This window comes from Pelobates fuscus, chromosome 9 (assembly GCF_036172605.1).
Source record: "Pelobates fuscus isolate aPelFus1 chromosome 9, aPelFus1.pri, whole genome shotgun sequence".
Lineage (NCBI taxonomy): Eukaryota > Metazoa > Chordata > Amphibia > Anura > Pelobatidae > Pelobates > Pelobates fuscus.
The window spans coordinates 95,967,489-95,994,452 of NC_086325.1; the positions used below are offsets into that span (position 1 = coordinate 95,967,489).

A 26,964-nucleotide genomic window follows, 5' to 3' on the forward strand; every position below is an offset into this window, starting at 1 on the left:
GCAGGGCGGGGCAAGGCTTTATAAGCCTTGCCCCGCCCTGCGGAGCTCAGTCTGCGCGGAGCCCTCCATGGGTGAAGATGGATTATTTTTTTGTGCGCTCGGGTTTTTTCTTTTTTTTTGCGCTCGGGTTTTTTATTTTATTTTTAGTTCGACGGCTATGATGGTTTTTTATTTGGCCTTTTTTGGGGCTGAAAAATGAAGATTTTAGAAAAAAGAAGACGTCGAATGGTAAGTTTAATTTTACTTTACAGGTTAGCAATTTTATTCCCCCCTCACTATTTTTTAGGGTGAGGGGGGTAGGTAGGGGCATTTTTTATTTGGGTGGGGGGTGGGTGACTAGGGGCTTGGGCACCCCTAGTCACCTTGATGGGGGGGGGGGGAATTTACTTAGTGCCCCGGGGGGGGGGGGCAGTAGGTCTCCCCCCCTTATTACTATGATGGCCCCCACCCGCCGCCCAGGGGTGGGGGCCGGGGGGGGGAGGACAGTAGGTCCTCCCCCTCTTATTACTATGATGGCCCCCACCCGCCGCCCAGGGGTGGGGGCCGGGGGGGGGGAGGACAGTAGGTCCCCCCCCCCTCTTATTACCATTATGGTCCCCACCCGCCGGCCAGGGGTGGGGGCCGGGGGGGAGGACAGTAGGTCCCCCCCCTACTACTATTATGGCCCCCACCCGCCGCCCAGGGGTGGGGGCCTGGGGGGGGAGGACAGTAGGTCCCCCCCCCCCTATTACTATTATGGCCCCCACCCGCCAGCCAGGGGTGGGGGCCGGGGGGGAGGACAGTAGGTCCCCCCCCCCCTACTACTATTATGGCCCCCACCCGCCGCCCAGGGGTGGGGGCCGGGGGGGGGAGGACAGTAGGTCCCCCCCCCTCTTATTACCATTATGGCCCCCACCCGCCGGCCAGGGGTGGGGGCCGGGGGGGAGGACAGTAGGTGTCCCTCCCTTATTTTACTTTACGGCCCCCACCCGTCATTTAGGGGTGGGGGGCAATATTTATTTTTTTTTTTCTACAGTGAGCAGCCACAGGCTGCTCACTGCTTACTAGACATGCCCCTACTCGCGGTATAGCGAGTAGGGGCATATTATTTACTAATACCAAGTCATTTTTACTTGGTGTTAGTAAATTTGGCTGAAAGACCAATTTAGGTCTTTCAGCCTTTTAGTAGATAGCTCCCTGATACCGTGGGAATTAGGGAGTTATCTACTAAGCGGCTGTAAGATGCAGCCACAGCAATGAATAGGATCGGAGTTTCATTCATTTGAATGAAATTCCGATCCGAACAAAGTACCGAATTGCATCCTAACACCAATGGAGAAACAGTGCTCATTCTGTTAGGATGCAATTTGGCAGTTTTGCCGGCGTTCTGTCTAAGTGACAGGACGTTCGGCAATACTGACAGGAAGCATTGTGGGAACAGGGAGGAAAGCTAGGGATCATGGGAAAATTGCTCTGACCAGCGGAAATGAAGCACACTTTGCTCCTCCGCTGGTCAGAGCTGGTCAAGCGGAGGAATCCTCCATAAGACAGTCCCTACTTTGTCTTATGATTTTAAAGAAAACTAAAGAAGACAGGAAGAAAAGAATAACAGATCCCGAGAGAGGGGGAGGAGAGGAAGAGATTGCGGAAAGGTAAGTTCGGCATGACAGTGCCGCTTTAATTTTGGGATCCAGTAAGCTAAAAGCAGTAGGGAAACTTTAACAATACAAATACCAATATGTATTTATGATATTTATGAAATCTAAATATTAAAAGTAAAAAAAAATTAACCACTTAAATCTAACAAGCCACCAAACATACAATTGCTTAGTACTACACGTAAAATGACAGGTTAAATTTGCTGCCCAACTCTTATAATATTGTACAGTACGAAACGTATAGCATGTGGTATGTACAAAGATCTGTGTTGTAGAAATACATTATGAAATTCCTGATGTCACCTTCAGTTTATAGTTGTTGGGGTTTTTTGTTGTTTATTGTTTTTTTTTTTTTATTAATTTGGCGTATTCATGAGAATATAAATAAAAACATTTACATATAGTACTTTCTTAACTGGTGTTACCAGCTGAATTACTGACTGGGTTAGTCACAAAACAGAGAATTGCAAATTAGGAATTGACTAGGGAATTGCAAATATTAGTACAAAATATCTCCTCTAGACACCTTGCTGAGTTGGAGAATTCTTCCACTTTGGCTATTTTTGACTAAATATTGGAATTCCCTGGTGAGTTCTGTGTAATTAAAGGGACACTATAGTCACCAAAACAACTTTAGCTTAATGAAGCACTTTTGGTTTATAGATCATGCCCCTGCAGTCTCACTGCTCAATTCTATGCCATTTGTTTATACAGTTACATTTGTTTACATTTGTTTATACAGCCCTAGTCTCACCTCCTTGCATGTGACTTACACAGTCTACCTAAACACTTCCTGTAAAGAGTAATATAATGTTTACACGTCCTTTATTGCAAATAATTTTTAATTTAGAATTTGCTATGTTAAAAATAGCTTGTTAGACCCTGCAGGAGCTTCCTGTATGTAATTAAAGTTAAATTTACAGAGCCGGAAAATCAAATATTTAATCTTACATCAGATTGAAAATGAAACCATTTTGTTTTCACGCAGGCAGTGCCAGTCACAGCGAGGGAAGGTGTGGCTTGTGCTGAGAAACAAGTGAATTATCTCCTAAATGGTAGTGAATTGAGCATTGAAACTTCAGAGCATGATGTATATACCGGTACACAAAAACTGCTTCATAAAGCTAAAGTTGTTTTGATGACTATAGTGCCCCTTTAATAATTCTGTGAGTAAACTTGAGCACCTCTCAATTTAATAATAATAATAGAAATCAGTAACTTGACTAGATGTAAAGCTTGCACTCTTTTTGCTGACTCGTGGTTGTGTTTTACTTTCAACAGGTTTACTACATCAACTTCACAGACTTTGCTAGCTATGAGGTGGTAGTGGATGAAAAGCCATTTCTGCAGTGCACACGAAGCATAGAACCTGGTAAGACCAACTTCAATACCTGCTACACTGCAGGGGTTTGCCTATTAAAAGCGAAGCAGAAGATTGCAGTCAAGATGGTCCACGCAGATATCTCTATCAACATGAGCAAACATGCAACATTTTTTGGGGCCATTCGTTTAGGGGAAGCACCTGGTTCATAAGCATAATGGAAAAACTGTAGAGTCTACTTGATTAACCACACAATGTTGCTTCAGACAGAATGTTGCTGCAAACACAAGTTTGATAAATGCAACAAAGAAGCAAGTCCACTTCTTTGTCTCCTCACAGTGATACAGGAAAGAGAATGGAACTACATGCAACTCCTGTCATGATAAATTAGATATAAAGCTACAGAGAGAAGAAGACATGACGAATGTGATTGGTTATTTTTGTTGTGGTCGAGCTGCACTGTAATGGCCAAACCTTTACTAGAGGCAGGTCATTTCTAAATGTGTGGACATAGAACTTGTTTGCCAGTATTTTCAAAGGCGTTTTAGGATTTTCTTGCACTTGCTGGCTGCTGCCGATGGCGAACAAAATCAAAGCTGGTGAATATAATGATGAAAAATGAAATACAAAAAAAGAAAAAGCTTTGTTGTTTTGTCTGTAGACTTAATATCTGCACCACAAATTGTGACACACACACACACACCCTAGTGCAGTTTTCTACAATTCTAGAAGGCCCTATATTAGGATGTCCTTGGCACATATATACCAGAATGTATGTTTATGCTACATGTAAGGGACAAAAAGCCATTTCCAAAAATACTTAAAACGCTCTATTGTAGTGCTTTGGGATGTTCATATTCCAAAAAAGCAAAATATTCAATTTAAAGAATGAGAAGGTTTGCTGTTATACTTTTTAGCAACCCACTTTGGAGTTCTCGCAAATTTAAAATGTTGCATATGAAACCTCAGTTTTATAGTACAGCTGTCTATATATTTTTTGTGTGACTTTTTTAATTGGGTTCTACCGTCTATTGGGTTCTTTTTATTGGTAAGAAAATTCAGAGCATCAAGACAATAGAAATTTTATTACAATTGCTGATAAGACAGAAATCTGTTTGAATGACAGTCTTCAGTTCTAAAGCTGACCTTTTGGAGATGGAACAGTGTGACATTGAAATTGATAAAATGTAAAAAAAAAAAAAATGCTGAAGTCCATGCCCCCATTATTAATTTCAGAACTGGGTTATCTCATCTGAATTATTATTTAACATGTGAAGTTCAACCTAAATATATAATATTTTAATATGAGAGACTATTCCAGGTATCTGGTAAGTTTGATGCATAGTAAAGCTGCAAAAATAACTTATCTGGGCTTAAAATCCATTCTCTGAATTGTACAATCGCTGCTAATATCCAAGTGGAGGTGAGAGGCTCTGACTAGACATAGTCAGCTGACTCAATCCTACAAACTCTTGCTCTAAATCTGTATTAAAAGGTAATGTAAAAATACATCAATTCAAACCATGAAGCATAAAAATGTAGATATAGCAGTATATACTTTTTTGATTGTTTTCCTAAATGGCAAGTCACATGTAAAATATAAACATAAAACTATATATTGCAGTGTGTCTGTATGATATAATTGTGCTTTTTAGCTGGTTTAGATTATACAATCTTAAAATGTTCAGAACCCTTATGCCTAGTCCTTGAAATAGAGGTGGCTGCCTTTCTTCTTTCCCAGAGCTGTTTTACTATTCACCCGTACATAAAGAATTACAAAAAAAGAGAGAGAGAGAAAATTGTGTAATATTATCTAATAAGTAGGGATTATAAATTCAAATAGTTTGAAACTCACATTTTTTTAGAGCCCTTTTCTGGCTTTGACGATTAGTTTGTCAAGTGTTTTTCTTTTTGCTGTTACACTATCTCTTTAATGTCCTATAAACAAGGATCCTTCGATCTTTGGTCCTCAGGAAATGCAAAGAAAAAGAGCCAATATGTTGTAGTGTTGTTATAGTGTACATAATGCAATAATAATAAGCTAATTACGCCTACAAAGACCAAAACCTTATAGCCAGACCACGGATCTAATTGGGGTAATACAACTTATGGGGTTACCAGCCTTTCTAGGCACATGTCCTACCCACTGGTACAATAAACCACTTTATTGCTATAAAACTATTAAAAGGCTCTCAGCCTGTGTTCTCAATCCAAAGCTTCAGCACTGAAGCAAGGTACCAAGGAGAAGACACAGGGACCTGAAGGACGGGCACCATCTGGAGCACTTTGTTGTTTAACTGATCATAAACTGTTTAACTCCTTTAGGTAAGACAGCATCTAGGAGATCCAGGCAACATAACATATTAATTGAACTTAAGCTTTGTTACCTGGAGTGTTCCTTTTAAATAGAAATGTGTAAAAATCAGTAAATATATATCAGCATATAATAAACATCTATATAAATTAAAATCTAACATGCTGTCTGGTACTCGTAGACATGTTTAACTTCTTTTATCTGGATCAATTTAGATTAAAGAAATACTCCAAGATCCATATCCACTAGAGCTTACTTTAATGGTTATGGTCTTAGGTGTTTTGCTGCAGTAAGTACTCAAACTATTTTAGTACGGTTTGAAAACCTATGGATCTTGTCTTCTTCTGCAGGAAAATCTAGTCCACTGTACAGTGCAGGACCACAATCAATAGTTTGGCACTCATAGCACTATAACCACTTTTAAGGACTGTAAGTGTTATGCTTGTAGTGTTCCTTTAAATCCTGGAGAGAAAAAATACACAAGTGTCATGTTGTCCTCTATGTATCTTATTTAGATCAATTTTGTGTCATTTTTGAATGTCCCCCTATCTGCTAAAACCTGAAAAATGACTGTAATTGTATATATGCTTGGTTGTCTCTGAGCACTGATGGAGAACTAGTAATGTTGTGTTAGTGCTTCGAGCTTTTCTACACACTTGTCTTTGTATCAGTGTTTCTAAGACCTTTTGACCATATTCATGCTTTGTCCGTGTACTTTGTGTTTTTGTACTTTTACTTCTTACTCTGAACATGAGTTTGTTTTTATTTGTTTTGTGTTTTTGTATTCTTCCCTTGTGTAATAAGTTGGTTAACAGCAGAATCAGAATTTCTTCCAGCAGAACGACAACAATCCAGAATATTTAACTGGTCCTACTAATTTGATACATAAAATAATTAACTAATCCATGCAAAATACTAGTACAACAAAGTGAATATGTTGCATTTGAAAATAAATAAAATAAAACAAATAAATATTTTCTTTATGAAATACTAATTTTACCCCCTTTCTCCCCCCCCCCCCCCCCCCCCAAAAAAAAAAAAAATAGTAGAAATATACTTTGTCTCAGTATGTCTTGACTGGGTTGGAATTGCAGTGAATAAAAGCTATCTATGGAGGATCTTCCCTAGACCTCAATACTGTACTCATGTATGTGCACAAGTACAGGAGTGGCATTTGCTCCTGGCAGAAGCAGAAGAGGATGTCTGCGCCCATGAGGGACAGGTTTACATAAGTAAACTCACCTTTGCCTGCTCCCACCAGATCTCCAGTGCCGATTGGGGGGGTCTTTGCAAAGTCATTATCAGATGGTGACAATTCCACTTGAAGCATCTGTTAATAAGTAATGTAAGTGCCAAGTTACAGCTGAAAACCACAAAACCTATTTTGCTGCCAGTGATAGGCTGAGAGCATCAACTGAGCACTCTGAACCTATCAAAACCACCCATTGCTGGCATGAATTCTACATTGAGGGTTTGAATCTGGACAGCCAGAGATCCTGATTTAGTGTTAATGCATTTGATAAGCAGCTTCAAGAACGGTTGGATGGTGCCAGGGGATTTCAGTCACTATAATCATATGAAATAATGTGTTTATAGTGCCTAGAAATGATCTTGAAAAAAGCTTGTCTAGAATCCATGAAATCACAAGCATATCTTAACTGTGTTTTTTTTTTTTATTACCACAAATCCAATGTATTAAAATGGGTTCTACAGCTTCCGAAAAAAATAGAGTAGGACTTTAAAACAATTTCTCATATTGTAATATGGAAATGCTCTGTAAGTATGCAAAATATATCACACCCAACAAAAGGCTGCTAATATTTATTATAGTGTTATATATGTGTTTGGTGCATGCCAATTCCAAATAAATGTATGTACATTGACAGAAGATAAAGCATTTAGATGGTGGGATGGAAGATTTGCACCTTGATATACTTCACAATGTAAAGGTTATTCTACACACGCACACTCACTCCCCAAAATACATACATAGTCCTAGACATAAACAAACCGCTCATATTGACTACTGTTGTTGATAGTGGAGACAAGCTCATGCTGAGACATTAGAGATCACAGCTAAATAGTACAGGATATTGATTAATAGACTAATATGCAGGGCAGAATTTTGCTACTCACCTGATTACAGAATGGAGAATTTTGCTGCATGGCATATTCAGTTTTGAAGCAAGGTTATGCACTTCAGCACAGACAGAGCATTACTTACGGTAATTTCATCACAAAGTAATGCATTTTACAGAAAGGTTCTTGTCTAACTTCAACCCAAAATCTGAATTCCTACATAGCCTAGAATGGGTAAATACAATTAAATATTCAATTAAGGGGGTTTGGATTTATGTTCTCGTTTTATTTTATTTTAATATTATTCAATAAACACAGCTGTGAAAACCCCTTGATGACTTTTCATGTGTGATAGTGGTTTTACTTTTCACCAATAGACGGTGTTGTTTAACTTCCCTGTTGCAACCATAACAATCTGGTCACCAATACAATTTTTTTTTTAATGCATTAAATTTTTATGCATGTTGGCCTCATTGATATGCTATATTGTTTTTGCATGTTCAAATCCTTAATAGTTTTTGCTCAAAACACTTGTTTTGTTACATGCTGCACCTGAAGACTCTCCCCCTATCCACGCCCCCTTGTGCCGTAAAGATTTCCTTATCAGAGTATGCATACACTATGGTGCCTAACAGCACTGAGCTGCTTTTAATTCTTGTCTGGCTGCAGACAGTCAGAAAAACAAACAGGTAGTGATATTTAACGTCCTCTTCTCATGTAGATCACACTTGTAGATCACTCAATTATGTCAGTCTAAACTGTGTGCATACACTGATCAGCCACAACATTAAAACCACTGGCAGGTGAACTGAATAACATTAATTATATAGTTACAATGACCCCTGTAAAGGGGTATGATTTATTAGTCATTAAGTGAACAGTCAGTTCTTGAATTTCATGTGTTGGGAGCAGGAAAAATGGGCAAGCGAAAAGCTCTAACTGACTTTGACATGGGTCAGATAATGATGGTTAGAGCATCTCCAATATGGCAAGTCTTATGGGGTGTTTTCAGTACACAGTGATTAGCACCTACCAAAAGTGGTGTAAGGTTCATTTATGCTTGTGGGAGAGGGAAGGCCAGCTCACCTGATCACACAAAAGAACTACTTAAGCTAAAATTGCTGAAAAATTTAATGCCATGAAAAGGTGTCAGAACACACAGTGAAGAGTAGTTTGCTGCGTGTGGGGCTGCATAGCCGCAGATCGGTCAGAGAGCCCATGATACCCTGTCCACTGCCCTCAATTGGGATGTGAGCATCAGAACTGGACCAATGAACAATGGATGAAGGTTACCTGGTCTGGTGAATCAAGCTTTCTTTTGAATAAATTGGATGGCAGGAGCATGTTTGATTTACCTGGGGAAGAGCAGGATGCCCTATGGGAAAAAGGCAGTGTTATGCTCTGGGAAATGTTCTGCTGGGAAACCTTGGGTTCTGGCATTCATGTGGATGTTACTATGCTACATACCACCTACATAGAGACTGTTGCAGACCACGTACACCCCTTCATGGCAATGGTGTTCCCTAATGGCAGTGACCTCTTTCAGCAGGATAATGCACCCTGCCACACTGCAAAAAATGTTCAGGAATGGTTTGAGGAACATGATGAAGAGCACAAGGCGTTACCTTGTCCTCCAAATTCTCCAGATCTCATTCAGATTGAGCAAATGTGGGTAGGGCTGGAACAGCAAATCCAATCCATGGAGGCCCCACCTCGCACTTTGCAGGACTTAAAGGATCTACTGCTAATGCCGTGTTGCCAGATACTACAGGACACATTCAGAGGTCTTATGGAGTCCATGCTGACTTGGCAGCACGAGGGGGATCTACACGATATTGGGCAGGTGGTTTTAATGTTGTGGCTGATCAGTGTACATTTCCTAAGGAAGTCTGTTTCTGAACTGAGGATACATGGCTTAGTAGGCACGCATTGGTGCAGCATTGTGTAAAACTGTTGAAGATGCAGTTATTTGACATTGTAGAAAATAACTCTGACATTCACATTAAGAGACTTCAAATTATTTCACTTTACATTTTACCATTAAATTATAACCTTCTGATTAATGTGCTGTAAGCATTGACCCCAAGAGGGACATTGCCGGTGATGCAATTTCACTGGCAATGTCCAAAATGACAGGTCCACCAACTGAAGGGGCATGTCAACCAAACATCAAGCACACCAGGCTGACTTACAGTCTCTCTGGCCAGCCCTAAACACAGAAGACCACACCGCGATGGCTGCTCTGCATGGCTTCAGTGCCTGCTGCTTAGAGCGATTTAATCAAATTATACACTAATGTTGTGCTGCCTGGGACACTTCTCTTGTGTCTCCAGATGCAGGACACCAGGGAACAAAATTGGGACATCTGGCCAGGACCTTAAAATACTTACTGTCCTGCTGAAAGTGGGACAATTGGGAGGTCTGCTTTTGGTTTTCTCCGTAGAGCCATTGATATTAATATTTCTATTGACCATGCCATGTCACACCCCCTCCCCACCATCTGACCTCAGTTCAGTGTACAAGAAGCTACTAAAAGGACGGAAGTGGGAAATGCAGCAAAGGTTTTAATTTCACATGAACAAACTTTTTTTTTTTTTACTACTTGGATTGGTTTTATTTATACTTATTTTCTCAAAGTTTATTTTTAAACCTCTTCTGGAATTACCCTTAATCTTTTCTGCTAGAACCTGAAATTTTTTTTCCTTGGTGGGGAGCATTAACAGGTCTTTTAATTCCAGAGGGTCCTTGGAGTGAGGCTCGGCTGACAGGTGGATTAGAAAGAACTCCTGAAATTTAGAGCTTGATAGCGCATCAGCTGCTTTATTGCAGATCCCAGGTACGTGAATACATTCAAGGTAAAACCAGATACTGTTAACCAAGTTAGTTTCCTGACAAGTCTCATGATTGAGACTTGCCCTTCTTTATTATATGAGCTGCAGACTGGCTGTCTGTGAGGCATCTAACCGCATGTCCCTTCCATTTATGACCCCAGAGAAGGGCCGCCACCACAAGAGGGAATATTTCGAACAGAGCAGAGAAATTTTGAAAATTCGCCAATTGAGACACCTCAGCTGGCCAGCGCGACTGAACCCATTTATTGCTGCGTAACCCACCAAAGCAGCTGAATCATTCCAAATTACTGGCGATCTGTTTGAAATAGGTGGAATTAGTAATGATTTTCCGTTCTAAAATGAAAAAAAAATTTCCCACGTCTATGGCGTGTGTCAAGGAAGATTCTAGTGCCATCGTCAGGGAGAACGTGCAAAAGATAGAGTAGCCGTGATATAAAGCAACGTCCCTGGGCAATTACTCTCATCGCAAAGTTAACTAAACCAATCAACGACTGGATTTCCTTCCTTGTACAGTAACCCTGCGTAAGACAAACATTCACATACTCCACAATCCTGTTCACCTTTTCCAACAGTAAACTGGCCATCAAAGTCTCGGAATTGAGCTGAACCCCCAAGAATGTTATGACATGACTAGGGCTCTCGGTTTTCTCTAATTCTACAAGCTATCAAATAGCTGGAGTGACTGATGTAAACCAGTGGGAGTAACATCCTGTTTTTTCAAAATAAGGAAGTCATCCAAGTAATGAATTACCATCGGACGTCTCCAGGAATTAAGTAAGAGCCAGCACAAAATTTCCGCGAAAATGTCATAAAGCTTTGTTCTGCTCTTGGAACCAAAGGTAAGCTTAGTAGCGAAATAGTACCTATTGTTTCACTTAACGAGCTAAATTGTGTGCACTGCGTAATGAGAGTTACTCACGATTTTTATGATGCACGCTGAAACCAATACTTTGCTGGAGGACAATGTGCTGCAAGACACTGAGGTAAGTGCCCAGAAGAACAGCCTGTAGCAGATTGTGTTGGGCTGTCCCTAAATACTATGGTTATAATGTTATTTTCATGTACTTTCTGAATATCTGTACTGTATGAAGCATTCGGCTGATCTGGAACCCAAATCAGACACTTGACCACGCGAACACCGCTGAGACCTCCAGACTTCTGTTCGCTCCTTTCGGCAGTTCTGGTTACGTGATTCGCGTAAGTGGCCCACCCTTTTACCCCATCCATAGACTTCCTGCTTCACTGGACTGCTGTTAGGGGATATGGATTGACTTGAAAGATTAAAGCGTGAGATGAACATAGGGTATGTGTTTTCTCATATCTGCATCCTATGAGTTTCCCTTCAGCACCATCTCCATCAGATACAGTCAGGTCCATAAATATTGGGACATCAACACAATTCTAATCTTTTTGGCTCTATACACCAACACAATGGGTTTGAAATGACACAAACAAGATGTGCTTTAACTGCAGACTTTCAGCTTTAATTCGAGGGTATTTACATCCAAATCAGGTGAACAGTGTAGGAATTACAACAGTTTGTATATGTGCCTCCCATTTTTTAAGGGACCAAAAGTAATGGGACAGATTAACAGTCATAAATCAAACTTTCACTTTTTAATACATGGTTGCAAATCCTTTGCAGTCAATTACAGCCTGAAGTCTGGAACGCATAGACATCACCAGATGCTGGGTTTCATCCCTGGTGATGCTCTGCCAGGCCTCTACTACAACTGTCTTCAGTTCCTGCTTGTTCTTGGGGTATTTTCCCTTCAGTTTTGTCTTCATCAAATGAAATGCATGCTCAATTGGATTCAGGTCAGGTGATTGACTTTGCCATTGCATAACATTCCACTTCTTTCCCTTAAAAAACTCTTTGGTTGCTTTTGCAGTATGCTTCGGGTCATTGTCCATCTGCACTGTGAAGCGCCGTCCAATGAGTTCTGAAACATTTGGCTGAATATGAGCAGATAATATTGCCTGAAACACTTCAGAATTCATCCTGCTGCTTTTGTCAGCAGTCACATCATCAATAAATACAAGAGAACCAGTTCCATTGGCAGCCATACATGCCCTCGCCATGACACTACCACCACCATGCTTCACTGATGAGGTGGTATGCTTTGGATCATGAGCAGTTCCTTTTCTTCTCCATACTCTTCTCTTCCCACCACTCTGGTACAAGTTGATCTTGGTCTCATCTGTCCATAGGATGTTGTTCCAGAACTGTGAAGGCTTTTTTAGATGTTGTTTGGCAAACTCTAATCTGGCCTTCCTGTTTTTGAGGCTCACCAATGGTTTACATCTTGTGGTGAACCCTCTGTATTCACTCTGGTGAAGTCTTCTTTTGATTGTTGACTTTGACACACATACACCTACCTCCTGGAGAGTGTTCTTGATCTGGCCAACTGTTGTTAAGGGTGTTTTCTTCACCAGGGAAAGAATTCTTCGGTCATCCACCACAGTTGTTTTCCGTGGTCTTCTGGTGTTGCTGAGCTCACCGGTGCATTCTTTCTTTTTAAGGATGTTCCAAACAGTTGATTTGGCCACACCTAATGTTTTTGCTCTCTCTCTGATGGGTTTGTTTTGTTTTTTCAGCCTAATGATGGCTTGCTTCATTGATAATGACAGCTCTTTGGATCTCATATTGAGAGTTGACAGCAACAGATTCCAAATGCAAATAGCACACTTGAAATGAACTCTGGACCTTTTATCTGCTCCTTGTAAATGGGATAATGAGGGAATAACACACACCTGGCCATGGAACAGCTGAGCAGCCAATTGTCCCATTACTTTTGGTCCCTTGAAAAGTGGGAGGCACATATACAAACTGTTTCCTACACCGTTTACCTAATTTGGATGTAAATACCCTCAAATTAAAACTGAAAGTCTGCAGTTAAAGCACATCTTGTTTATTTCAAATCCATTGTGGTGGTGTATAGAGCCAAAAAGATTAGAATTGTGTCGATGTCCCAATATTTATGGACCTGACTGTACAGGACACTTGGGAAGTAGGACTGTTTTAGTGTTTTTGGTCGATAATTATGATTAATTACAAAATCTTATCAGCACAGGGACCACTGCGCTCTTAATCTGGCCCTGCGTACAAGAGGAGCCTACAGAGAGATTATGAAACTATATTGAATAGTTTAGTTATCTCTCCACTCCAAACGTAAGACGGGTGGCAAAGTAGAATGCTCAGTTCACTAAACATCGTGCAAATGCCACTGGGACCTATGCACTCTGAGCAACTTGAAAATTAGGAATACAGTGCCTTGCAAAAGTATTCACCCCCCTTGGCATTTGTTGTGTTTTGTTGCCTCACAATCTGGAATGAACATGGATTGTTTGAGGATTTGCATCATTTAATTTACAGAACATGCCCACAACGTTGAAGATTTTTAAATTTATTTATTCTTTGTGAAGCAAATAGGACAAAATAACAGAAAAAGTCAATGTGCATAACTATTCACCCCCCTAAAGTCAATACTTTGTAAAGCCACCTTTTGCGGCAATCACAGCTCCAAGTCGCTTTGGATAAGTCTCTATGAGCTTGCCACATCTTACCACTGGGATTTTTGCCTTCAGTAGGCAAATGGAGACTAGTTCAACAAAGAAAAATGTGATTCTTTGTTGAACTAATTTGCATATGTCCACCTAGAATCCTTTGCAGATTTGTGATTCCTGTGGGAAAAGCAGGTCTTAAGGCTTGGCTGGTGTGCAGCCGACTGGTTACCTCCGTTAATCACTGCTTCCTAGTACTTGCGAGCACTATAAGCACCTCACTGGGACACCATAACCACCGCAAACCCCCGCAGCTTGGATGGTGTCTCGCCATCCTCCACCCACCCTGGACCCAAGACCAGGATCCAGCTTCCAGTGGGTAGACCTCTACTAGTCCAGAGAGCGAAGCAGGCTGCTCTTATAAGAGCAATCATTGTAATCCAAGGGAGTATAGTGATTATAGCTATCCCCAGAGTGAATATAGATCTGCAATCCCCCAAACATGAGCCTAGACCTCATGAAGGGTAAAACGAATCTCAGTTTAATGATAGCCACAACTGGCCTTTTATGACAGTCCCCATGCAAGGGGCACTCCCTCCTGGACCTGAGCGTAAACCTCAGTAGAAATAAATACAGATTAGCCACAACTGGCCTTTTATGACAGTCCCGATGCAAGGGGCACTCCCTCCTGGACCTGAGAGTAAACCACAGTAGAAATAAATACACAATCACATTGGCTCTCAGGTCGAGGACACTCCCATACAAAATTAGATAATCCCTCCTCTCCTCTGTGGCTGGGAGATAATTGGATCAGAAACTGTACTATTTTATTTATTTTTTATTTTTTTACAAACCCCCCAAAAACACCTTAAAACACACAAAAGCCCTGATCTGGGTGACCAACATATCCAAAAATCACCCAGATCAGTTCAGGGGTTCAGGAATTTCCTGGAAGTCTTATTTGTGACCGAACGTGCACATGGTTCTATGCCCAAAACAGTTCCAGGGAATCAGGGCCAACGGTCGGTCTCTCTGTCTGGAGTACAAAAGTACATAACTCTCATGAACAGAGCCTTTTTTTTAAGTGCATTGGGCAAGGTATATTGCAGGGCCCATAGTCCTGAGGCAAGAGGCTGGCCAGCAGGCCCCTCCAAGAACACGTGACGAGGTTCAGTTTGTCACAGTATGTATATTTGCGTGTATGTATGTATGTATATGTTATAAGTGCTTTGTGAATATTCAAAATCCTATACTTTGTAAAGGGTTCAGATATGAAAATCACTGATTTTTATACCGGAATACTAAATGCATCCAGACGAATGGTGCAGATTCAGTTGGGTTGGCTGAATTCCAACTGGAATTAGCTTTAGTAAATATGAGAATTGTCATATTGCAGAATGTAATCATTTTTTGTTTTGGGCAGCCAGGTAGTCTATACAGAGTAAATGTAGCTGGCTTAGATGGTAGGTTAGTCTTCTGTAAAGATGATAGCCCAGAAGAGCGGCTCGGTGGAATCTGTAATTAGCAAAAGATGGTGTGTGTTTGCAAGATGGATTTATCTGGTTGTTATATGCAAACTCAGAAGTGGGTTAAATGGAGAGCAAGTCAACTTGATTGGTATGCTTTGTCTGCTCTTTCATCTGAGGATGGTACTAGGAGGATAGACAGTGTTCCGTTCGCATGTGATAACAAAAGTATGTCCACAACTCGGAAATAATCTGGCTTCCTCTGTCAGAAGTGATGGTTTGTTGAAGTCCATGAAGGTGGAAATCTGCCATCTTAGTGAAGCAGTCTACCACTACCATGATGGTGATGTAGTGTCGTGAGAGATCTAGTTGAACAATAAAGTCCATGGAGATATCAGACCAAAAACTGATGGTAATGTGAAGAAGTCGAAGAAAATTATTAGGTCTTGTAGTTGAGGGTTTGTCTTTAGCACAGATGTCATAGGATCTTGCACAGTCCAGAGTTTCTTGAAGTAAGGTTGGCTATCAACAGAACCACTGCACTGCTTTTTGGGTGTTGGTGATACCTCTGTAATCAGCATTTGTGAAACTGGCTCAGAACATCTTGACAACATGGAGGTGGGATGTATATTTGGAAGCTATGGTACCATATCCTCTTGCTTTTTTTCCAAGTGGTGATGTAACCAATGGAGGAGAGACTTTTATAATGTGGAGGCAATCTACTGAAGAGGATTGCAAGGCAGTGACTATGTTGTGAGATAATGTTTATTATGTATGTGAAATAAGGTGTCTTTCTTCCCATTCTTAGAGCCTGGATGATATATCACTTGGAATGAGAAACGAGAGACAAACAGAGCCCACGTTGCCTGCTAGGGTTGTAGCCTTCTAGCAGTGTGGAGAAATTCAAGGCTATAATGAGTTGTGTAGATGGTGACTGAATACATGGCCACCTTGAGTAGGTGACACCACTGCTCCAGGAAACATTGCATCAACAACAGTTCTCTCTCACCTACATGTGTGGGGTTTAGTCTCCTTGAACAGAGAGCCACAGGATGGAACAAGTGATTCACCATCTTCAGGAAGTAGGTCTTTGAAGTGTTACACTGACACAGGATGGTTGCTTGGGCAAACAGTCTTTTTGTTTTCCAAAACTCTCTGATGCCAATCTTGTTTTTTGCTGAAAGTAATAATGGAGGGAGCAGATATGAGAGAAGTCCCAGATGAATATCTGGTATAAGTTAGCAAAACCTTTGAAACCCAGGATTACCTTCTTCTCCAGGACTGCTTGTACATTGTAGAGATCCATGTGAATGTGACCAGGATAGTGCATGAGGTCCAGTAACTTGATGGTGGTAGCATCAAATATACATTTCTCAATTTTGCATTAAAGGACCACTATAGTGCCAGGAAAACATACTAGTTTTCCTGGCACTTTAGTGCCCTCAGGGTCCCCCTCCCGCCTGGCTCTGGGGAGAGGAAGGGGTTAAAACTTACCTTTCTCCAGCGCCGGGCGGGGAACTCTTCTCCTCCGATCCTCGGTTAACCCTAGCTGGACCTGGCACCCAGACCACTTCATTAAGCTGAAGTGGTCTGGGTGCCTAGAGTGGTCCTTTAAGTCGATGGTCTCATTTTTTAGTACAGTATGCACATAGTCTGTATGCTGGGCTGGTGAGGACAAGAAAATCAAGATGTACTCGGTCGTCTCAGATGATTATTTCAAAGTGTATGGTATTTTATTTTCAAATTTTTTTACATGTAGATTGCAATTTAGCAGTTAATTTTGTAAACTTGATGTGTGCTACTGTAATAAAAATCACTTAATTGTGATCAGCGATATCTGAATGACAGAAGGACCCATTCTCATATACTTGACAAGTTTTTGTGAAAATACAGAAATGAATACAGCTGAATTTATAACCTGTCCATTGCAGCTTTTTTTTTCTTTAAGGCTAATTGAAAATGTGTCTGTGGTGTATTTTGGGGCATTTCAGTAGCTCACATATTTAAATTATATTAATGCATCGTTTTTGCAAATGTGGACACCATGGGAACTCTTACATGATACATTTTAAGCTTTATTCATGTGCCATTCTCCCCCCCCCCCCCAAAAAAAAAAATGTGGCATCTTATTTTTTAATTTTTACATACACATTGTATTTCTTCAGCTTATTTTTTTAAATCTCATTTGCACCACTATAATAAAATTATCTTAACTGTGCTCAGCAACATCTCCTGAGTACAATAATACCCCATATGTATAACCCTGCAACATAACAATCTTAATCATAAACAAACCCTTATTCTATACCAAATTTGAATCCCAAATCTAACTATAATCCCAATAATAAACCTCACTCTAATCCATACCCTAATAATTTGCATAACTTTAACTCCAATCTTAATCCTATCCCTAGCAATAGTGTTAGGATACCCTCTGCTAATTTCAGCAAAGTAATTCCCTCTGTTGATTTCATCAGAGGGATTTGCTTGTTAACCATAACCATAGTGTTCATTATAAACCTTATCCTAAAAATAATCCTAATACTAAAAATACATATTTTATCTTAATCGTTAATCTAATCCTCATTCCAAGGGTTTCCCTCTGCTAATGTATGTGATTATAAATGCTGTTGTTTGCTGGATATTGTTTTGTCTGTTTTATTGCTGGTATGCGCATCGAGACCCTATGGGTAATAAGACTGCGTTTCTTAAGAATTTTTAATAAATAAATAATAAATAAATAATGTCAGTACTGATTTTAGCAAAGAGAAATCTAAGCTAAACAGATAGACAGAGAGTGATATGTTATTGCCACCTACTGACTATTTTTAGTCTGACAGGCTGTTACACTGAAAGTAGCGTGTCCGAAACATTGTGAAAATCCCAGCACCGTTTGTAATGGTGTTGGGGCATGGTGGGGGACCCCTTTGAACAGACCCTGGGGGTCTCCCAAGCATACAGCCACAGGGTGATATCTAAAGGGTTTCCCCATGTGTCAATTATACCTTGGTCTTCCTGGTGTGAGTAGGGCATTTAACACTGCTCACAGTCCATTGCTGTCAATGGGGATTTAAATCTCGATTGAACGTTCTGCATGCCACACTGATTTTTAGCAATGCATGCATCTCCTCTGTCAGTCTGGGGCTTCTAAAAATGGCCTTGCTGAAAGAAGGGAGCCCCGGGTATCCATTAATACCTGGGACTTTTTTCTGTGAGCAAGGATCTAAGCCTGCTCACATCACGTTCTTAAAGAATTGCAGCAATGGGGATTTAAAACGACATTTAAATGACTGTATGCAGTGCTGATTTTGAGTGTTGCAAACAGTGCATCAGTCAGTGTGGGGCCACTAATTCTGACCCCAGCTGACAGAGGGGTGCTACAGGTATCAGTGATAGCTAGGGTCCACAGTCCATTAGATACTGCACAAACTAATTATTCCATCATCGGCCCTTACGGGAAGGACAACCATGACGGATTAAAAAGTGGTCAATGGGTTTAGAATCAGGGCCCAGATTTGTAACCGTTCTGGGTCCAGATTTTTTTTTTTTTTTTTAATTCTTTATTTTTGTAGTGCGTAAGCTTAGTACAATCACTTGTGAGGTACCCAAACGGCAATCCTCCAGCGCATTATAAAACATTTAAACATAGAGGTACAGGGTTGATCTTGCACATTTTTATAAGGTTGAGTTATGCGGTATACGGTATCGATTGTCATTACTTAAGCATATTCATAACATAAAATAAAATAACTTCGCTTAGCTTTCTGCTCATGGAATAAAATTAATATGCTGTGTCTAGTGTAATGGTAACTATACCAGCAAACTAGTGTAGTGGATTCAGTTTTGGGAATCGCTTAATAAAATCACATTTTTAATAAGCTGGATTAAGATGCTATGGAGCGAATGTTACCTTTCCGATATAACTGATTATGCGAGAGCAAGATTACCCAATGCTGACTACGATGTAAAGCAAAACATTGCCCTATTTTATGGTATGTCAGAAACAAGGTAAATAGCAGGTTATGCATACATTAGCCAACATTAGGTTTAGTCATGTGAAGTGAACGTGGATTCAAACTTAAACATAACTTTACATGTTCTAGTACAGGCTAGGCAAATTATGAGGTTAACGTTCATAAATATAACAGTACAGGTAGGGTAAGCATGCAAGTCAGCTGGTGTACACTGGGCATGTAAAATACAAAACAGGCTTATCAACAATCAAGGAACATAATACACTTATATGACTATGGCAAATGAGTATGTGTCTATGTGGATTCGCCAGATATGTAAAGGCTAGTTAATACCTTGATAGAAACATACATATATAGGTTATGCAACAGAATAATGTCAAGCCATTTATGGTTAGCCTGGGCGTCATTTCTATGAAACTGTGGAGACAGCCGTGGGCCCCTCGTTGAGGTAGTCCAGGCTGTGTCAACCGATCCCTGCTCTGGAGGCCTGGTCTGCATGCCCGGGGGAGTGATCAAAGCTGTCCCGTGGGCCCAGGCCGTGGAGGTGGACAACCCAGCCGGTTGTAGTGATGCTCCGACCCTTAGTTTGCACTTGAGTTGTTACTTCCCTGCCGTGTACATGGTGACCGCCAGGCTTGGGACGTACGCCGGAATTCCAACCCAGCTGTGGAGATGTGTGGTGTCTTGACAGTGGGTCTCCTCTCCTGCCCCGGAGCCTTTTGAGAGCTGGTGCCCTCCTGCCACGAGCCTGGGAACCATCTTGGTCCAGGGTCGTCCCTTTCGGGATGGTGCGGTGAGTCTTGGTAGTCGAGCTGGATCGTCGTTTCGCTGCTCTCCGCCTGTGTGGCCGGCGCCTTTGGGTTTTGTGCCCTGTTGCTTCCTGCCCGGGAAGGCGTGTAATGTGGGGCTTAGTGGTGCCCTGAAGAGGAGTTCCAAACCTCATTTCGCCTTCGGCCTCATCCCGCTTGGGTAGTTCGCGGCGAGGTGCCACTGGCTGTAAGCTCGCCATCAGCTTGACCCAAAAGCGGTCGAATATTGCTGCCAGGGGGTCCCCTGTATGTCCACAGGTATATGCTGTGGCATTTTGCTGTTGCCGCCTGTTTTGCATTGCCGCGTGTAAATCCGCCATCTTGGAGGCACTCGGTTCCACATTGCTCAATGCAGTCGCTGGGCCCGTCGTGTAGTGTGGTGTTTGGGGCACTCTGCCTGGCGGGGACCAGGATAACCCCCGACGGTCCATAGGGGGGGGGGGGAGGGAGGTGGTTTCAGACGCTTGAGACGTTCAGCCTTGGGCAGGAAAGCGGCCGCCCTTCCTCCCTGTCTCCTCCGGTAGGCCTCATTCTGCAGCTGCGGTTCCCGGTCATGCCGGTTGTAGAGTGAGGTGTCAGCAGGTTCGTGTTTACTTCCCCAGTCCAGTGGGTTGTTTAGTGGGCAACTTTTGTCGCTGTACCCCAAGATTTAAACAGAATTCGAGCCCAGACAGCAGGAGTTCATGCTGAGTGCGTCTTGTTGGTTTGCCAGTCAGGCCCTGCCCCCTGGGTCCAGATTTCAGTCATCCAGCAGGTTTTAGTCCGGCTGAAATCCATACCAAATTCAGGCTCACTCATAGTTCACATAATTTAACAATGTCAGGATTTTGCGTTACAAATGGCCCTGTGTGGAACCTGATGGTTTTACTTTGTTTAGTACAGGGCCATTCAGACTTTCTATTCAGTGAATAGACCCAAGGATCTTCTTATATGTACATAGTGTACCATTTCTGCTTTGTGGCACAAATTTTACCAGCATGGACATAAAGTGTGGTAAAAGGAAAGATGTGAAACAAAAGTGACAGATGCTTTTTAAAAGAGATTTTTTGAAACCTAAACCACTTCTGGACTATTGGATTAATTGGAGTATGCTTTTGATACTTAAATGTAATAATACAGATAATATACCCCTATTAAGAGGTGGCATGGATATTGCTTGATTGTATTTGGTATTAACCCCTTAACGCCGTTACGGCGTTCTATGCCATCGCGGCTTTAAAGCCGTTGCGGCGGCATAGAACGCCGTAACGGCTTGCAGCCCCTGAAGGTCCAGCGTACTCACCTCCGCCGCGATCCTCTTCTGGGGGGCTGCCTGAGAGCCCAGGCAGCCCCCCCTCCAGCAAATGAGGCCCCCGGGGGCCATATGATCGCTCTCAAAGAGCGATCAAATGGCCCCCTATAGCTGGCTATAGATCTGCCAGCAGGGGGGGTGTCTAAAATATTAGACAGTCCCCCTGCTGGTAGGTAGTGTAAAAAAAAAAAAATAATTAACATGTTATAAAATAAATTAAATGCCTTTTTATATATATATAATATATGTGTATATATATAATATATATACATATTATATATATGTAACGTCATACGTAATGTATTTTAATATTAATATATATATATTAGTATTCAAATACACTTAGAAAGACGTTACATATATATAATAATATGTATATATAGTGGAAAATGTATTCATACTTACCGTAATTTTCTTTTCCTGGCTATTATTCATGGCAGCATATACACATGGGTTAGCTCCTCCCCTACAGCCGATAGGACAGGAAAACCACCAAGGTTTTAAAAGGAGGCTCCATCCCTAAGGTCCTCAGTCAGTTTACAAGCTCTACAGTACATACATAGAGACATTAATGGGTGGGAAGTATATGCTGCCATGAATAATAGCCAGGAAAAGAAAATTACGGTAAGTATGAATACATTTTCCACTTTCCTGGCTAATCATGGCAGCATATACACATGGGGAATACCCAAGTTTACAAAGGGAGGGACAGAATAGCCAATCAAATAATCAGAATAATTCAACATAGATAGAAGAATGAACTGAGTTAAGTACTTGAGTACCAAATTGTGCATCATAGACTGTTTTAACAAACAGTATGAAATGCCAGACAAATGTGTCTAAAGAGGTTCAAATGCTAGCTTACAAAAAGTGTCAGCAGAAACCATTGCCATGGCAACCCATGATGCTGCAACAGCATGAGAGGAGAGTGCCCTGATACCCTCCAGCACAGGTAGAGAACGGACGTGACGTCCAAATTGTGCCTCATTAATTGCTTCAATGTCCAACATGGAATGCAGGACAAACTAGTTCAAAGAGGTCCAAATGCCAACTTTACAACGTTTCAGCAGAGACCATTGCCATGGAAGCCCACGAGATGCTGTAACAGTACTAGTGGAGAATGCCCCAAATCCTTTGGTACAGGTAGAGAATGGCATTGAAAGGCTCTCACTTTAGGCAGGATCTTTGGTGCTACCAGCAAGACAACCATATCCTGTTGAAATTCAGTGAATGGGGGTACACAGGATCAAGCCTGGAGTTCACCCATTTTCCTTGCTGGGGTACCAGCCACCAGCACTTTCTGTGCTACCACCATGGAAGCTCCTTCTAGAGGTTTGAATAATGGTTCAGTCAGGGCCTGTGAGACCAGTGGTACGTCACATATTGGCTTCACCACACTCAGTGGAGGCATGATTTCAATAAATGCCTATATGAAGCAAAGTGCAGCTAAGTGCACACATTCACCTTGCTGTGGTACCAGTCACCAGCAACAGCAACGTCTGGGCTGACATCATGGAAGTTCCTGCTAGAAGTTTAGTCAGAGTCTGTGAGACCAGTGGTAAAGTATTAAGAAAAAAAAAAGTGCACTGTAAAATTCTATAAGAAACCAGCGAAACAGCTTTAAAACAGGCTGAAGACAGCACTTATCCATGTCTGGAGACCCTGCAAATACTTACCAAATAAGTGTGGTATGTTTACTGTAATTTTCCCTTTATTTGAGGCACTTTCTGGCAATTGCCCTTATCCAAGATGGCTGCCACAACTTGTATTCCCACAATGCAAGTCATCTGTATTAGGCCCAATAAGGCACAAACTGCACACATGTGGGCCTATTCCGAGTGTGTTTGCTGTTTAGAGACCAGGGAGAGGACTCTGTCTGAAGCCTACATGACCCCTAAACACTCAGGGAACCGGGAATAAATCACTGGGAACGAGGGGCAGCAAAATAGATAACAAAAGTGCCTGCAAGGAAGTTTAAAAGGCAACCAGGTGCAAAAAATCGAAGTTTAAAGGCACCACAGTCTAAAGGCCTCAAGGTATAAAAGTAACAGTTTCCAAAATGTATCACAGTTTTTAAAATATATCAGTCTTCAAATGCACTGCAGTATTAAATGCAAATTTAAATGAAACAGTTTTAAATGCCACACAGCTTAAATGCTTCCTAGTAAAGCACAACCGCATAATGTACCACAATCTTAAAAACAAGGTACAGCTGTATAATGCACTAGTTTAACCCGTTAAGGACCAAACTTCTGGAATAAAAGGGAACCATGACATGTCAGACATGTCATGTGTCCTTCCTTAAGGGGTTAAATATGTCAAAGCTTAAATGCATCACAGCATAAAAGCACAACTGCATAAAGTACTACAGTAAAACAGGCAAATAAAGTAATGAAGATAAAACATACATGTCCGTAAGTAAAGGGAGCAAATTGCTCACATCCTAAGGGCTGTAGGACAGGAAAAAGACTGAGGACCTTAGGGATGGAGCCTCCTTTTAAAACCTTGGTGGTTTTCCTGTCCTATCGGCTGTAGGGGAGGAGCTAACCCATGTTTATATGCTGCCATGATTAGCCAGGAAATTATATATATATATATATAATAGATCTACATATATATATATTATATATAAATACGTATAATTACAATAATAAATAAAATAATTAAATAAATAAAATATTGAAACAAAATTTAAAATAAATTATATATTCATATGTAATTTCATTCTAACTGTATTTTGTTATTAATATATATATATAAAACAGAATACACTTAGAATGACATTCTATATATATCTATCTATATATAAAATACAAATAACCGCAAATATATATATATATATATATATATATAGAGAGAGAGAGATATAAATACATATAATTACATAAAAGATTACGTTAGTATATACGTAGAATTTATATACCTATAAATGCATATATATTAAAATTCTACGTGTATATTTAAGTAATTTTTTAACATAATTATGTCATTTGATTAATTAAAATTTGATTGACATGTCTGACAACACAGGGAGAAATTGCAGAGAATTTATTTCGCAAGCACTATATTTGACCCTGTAACTCTCCAAGACACCATAAAACCTGTATATAGGGGGTACTGTTTTACTCGGGAAACTTTGCTGAACTCAAATATTAGTGTTTAAAACTGGTAAATTGTATTACAACGATGATATTTTAAGTAAAAGTGAAGTTTTTTGCATTTTTTACAAACAAACGGCACTTTTATGGACTATATTATTGTTGTAATATGTTTTACTGTTTTAAAACACTAATATTTGTGTTTAGTGAAATCTCCCGAGAATAACAGTACCCCCCATGTACAGGTTTTATGGTGTTTTTGAAAGTTAGAGAGTCACATATAAGGCTTGCATTTAATTTTTTTGACATTGAAATTTGCCAGATTAGTTATGTTGCCTTTGAGATCGTATGGTAGCCCAGGAATAAAAATTACCCCCATGATGGCATACCATTTGCAAAAGTAGACAACCCAAGGTATTGCAAATGAGGTATGTCCAGTCATTTTTAGTAGCCACTTAGTCACAAACACTGGCCAAATATTAGTTTTTTGCTTTTTTCACACAAAAACAAATATGAACGCTAACTTTGGCCAGTGTTTGTGACTAAGTGGCTACTAAAAAAGACTAAACATACCCCACGTTCAATACCTTGGGTTGTCTACTTTTTCAAATGGTATGCCATTATGGGGGTAATTCTCATTCCTGGGCTACCACACCGTTTCAAAGGTAACATTACTAATCTGGCAAATTTCAATTTGAAAATGGAACGTTCTATATTTGACCCTGTAACTTTCCAAAACACTATAAAACCTGTTAATGGGGGGTACTGTTGTACTCGTGAGACATCGCTTATTACAAATATGTGCATTTTGTTGCAGTAAAACCAAACAGTATTATGACATTTACAGCTAAAATGTGTGGCGGAACTACAAATTTTAAAAAAATTTAAAATTTCTCAGTTTTTTTAGTTTTATTCATAATAAATTGTTTCATATATAAATATTTTATATGAAATGAAAGCCCTGTTTCTTCTGAACAAAATGATATATACAATAAGTGTGGGTGCATTTAATATGAAAGAGGTGAATTACGGTTGAACAGACATGTAGCGCAAATTCCAGTTTTTGTTTACGTTTTGTTTTGATCAGAACGTGCACTATTGACTCCGTCCTGAAGGGGTTAATTTTACATGTATTATTGTTCATTGTCATTCACTTTTGCACTAAAATAATTAACATCACCAAATTGCCATGTAGACTTTAAAATCTCAGTGTTTATATTTGATCTGTTGATTGCCAAAGGGCTTAATAAAGAATGAAATAGATATTTGACCATCCAGGTCTAAAAGCGAAGCAAGTATTGTACTCTTAGTATTAATGTTTATATAAATAGTTCATTGGGTTAAGTATTCTCAGAGCTTAGAAGTGCTTTCTGGTAAGTGCTAAAAAATACAAGCCCTCCTTACTCGTAAAGGATTAATAAACCCTTACTGTACTTACTCGATTACAGCGCCAGTCTTCCTCGGTGCTGTGTCGGAGCTCCACCCTCTCTGACATCACCCAACAGGGGGCGCAAATGCGCATGCATTTTGAGTGCAATAAGCCCTCCCCACAGGAAAGCATTGCTGCAATGCTTCCCTCTTGGAATTTAACGGACGTTGTATGTCCTCACACAGAGCGTGAGGACGTCCAGCGTCAAGTGACCAAAAGTCACTTAACCACCTGGAACTTTGCAGGGTTAAGGGGACAGGGTCACTGCACCCAGATAATTTCAATGAGATAGAGTGCTCTGGGTACCTTTAATGTCCCTTTAACTTATTTGTTTTTTTATTTTTAGACTTTGACTGTTTTCCAGGATGATCAACTGTGGCTAGGAAACTAAATATAAGAAAGTCTTAATGGAAATATGAAACATATTTCATATGGTACATTAGTTTTCCAATATTCTCCAGAAGAGGGGGCAAAATGACAGGGGCAGGGGGATTTATACAATATTTGGCTGCTAAACTAAAGAAAGTGGTTCCGTCATACATATTCAGATGAACAAATATATAAAGAGCACTGCTTCAGGAGGTATATGCTATAATTGCCAAATAATATTAATTTCTAATTTAAGTGCTCCTTGGGGGCTTCCGCAGTGTATTCTTTGTACAAATGTGACTTTGATCTTAAAACCTCTCTGCATGCCAACTGTTTCAAGATGTTTCACATATCCACAGGGATGACAGTTAGTACTTCCTTAAAATTCATGATAAGCCAGTAATGCTGAGAGGAGCACAAAATGACTTATGTTTCCAATATTTTGAAAAATATTTTAACTCCAGATATTCTTGACAAGAACCACAGGTATGGTGGGCAAGCAGTTTTTATAGAGTGGATACCGGGTATGTCTTTTGTGCATTTGATGCAGTGTGTGTAAAGTGGACACGGTGTGTGTTAGAGCATGTGTAGTGGATACACTCTGTGTATGTGTGTGTGTATATATACATATACACTGAACAAAACTATAAACGCAACACTTGTTTTTTCCCCCATTTTTCATGAGGTGAATTCAAAGATCTAAGACTTTTCTATGTACACAAAAGGCATATTTCTCTCAAATATTTTTCACAAATCTGTGTTAGTGAGCACTTTGCCGAGATAATCCATCCACCTCACAGGTGTGGCATATCAAGACGCTG

The 26,964-nt window shown here is 40.4% G+C and overlaps 1 protein-coding gene across 4 annotated transcripts in view; it reads left to right on the forward strand.

Annotated features, from left to right (window-relative positions):
* Positions 1 to 3,598, forward strand: part of EDA (ectodysplasin A) — a 168,194-nt gene extending 164,596 nt beyond the window's left edge. For all 4 annotated transcript variants that reach the window (XM_063432177.1, XM_063432178.1, XM_063432179.1 and 1 more), the window contains exon 8: positions 2,919 to 3,598. In XM_063432177.1, the coding sequence (XP_063288247.1) occupies positions 2,919 to 3,170 (252 nt within the window). In that variant the 3' untranslated portion in view covers positions 3,171 to 3,598. The remainder of the gene's footprint in view (positions 1 to 2,918) is intronic.
* Positions 3,599 to 26,964: the final 23,366 nt, after the last annotated feature.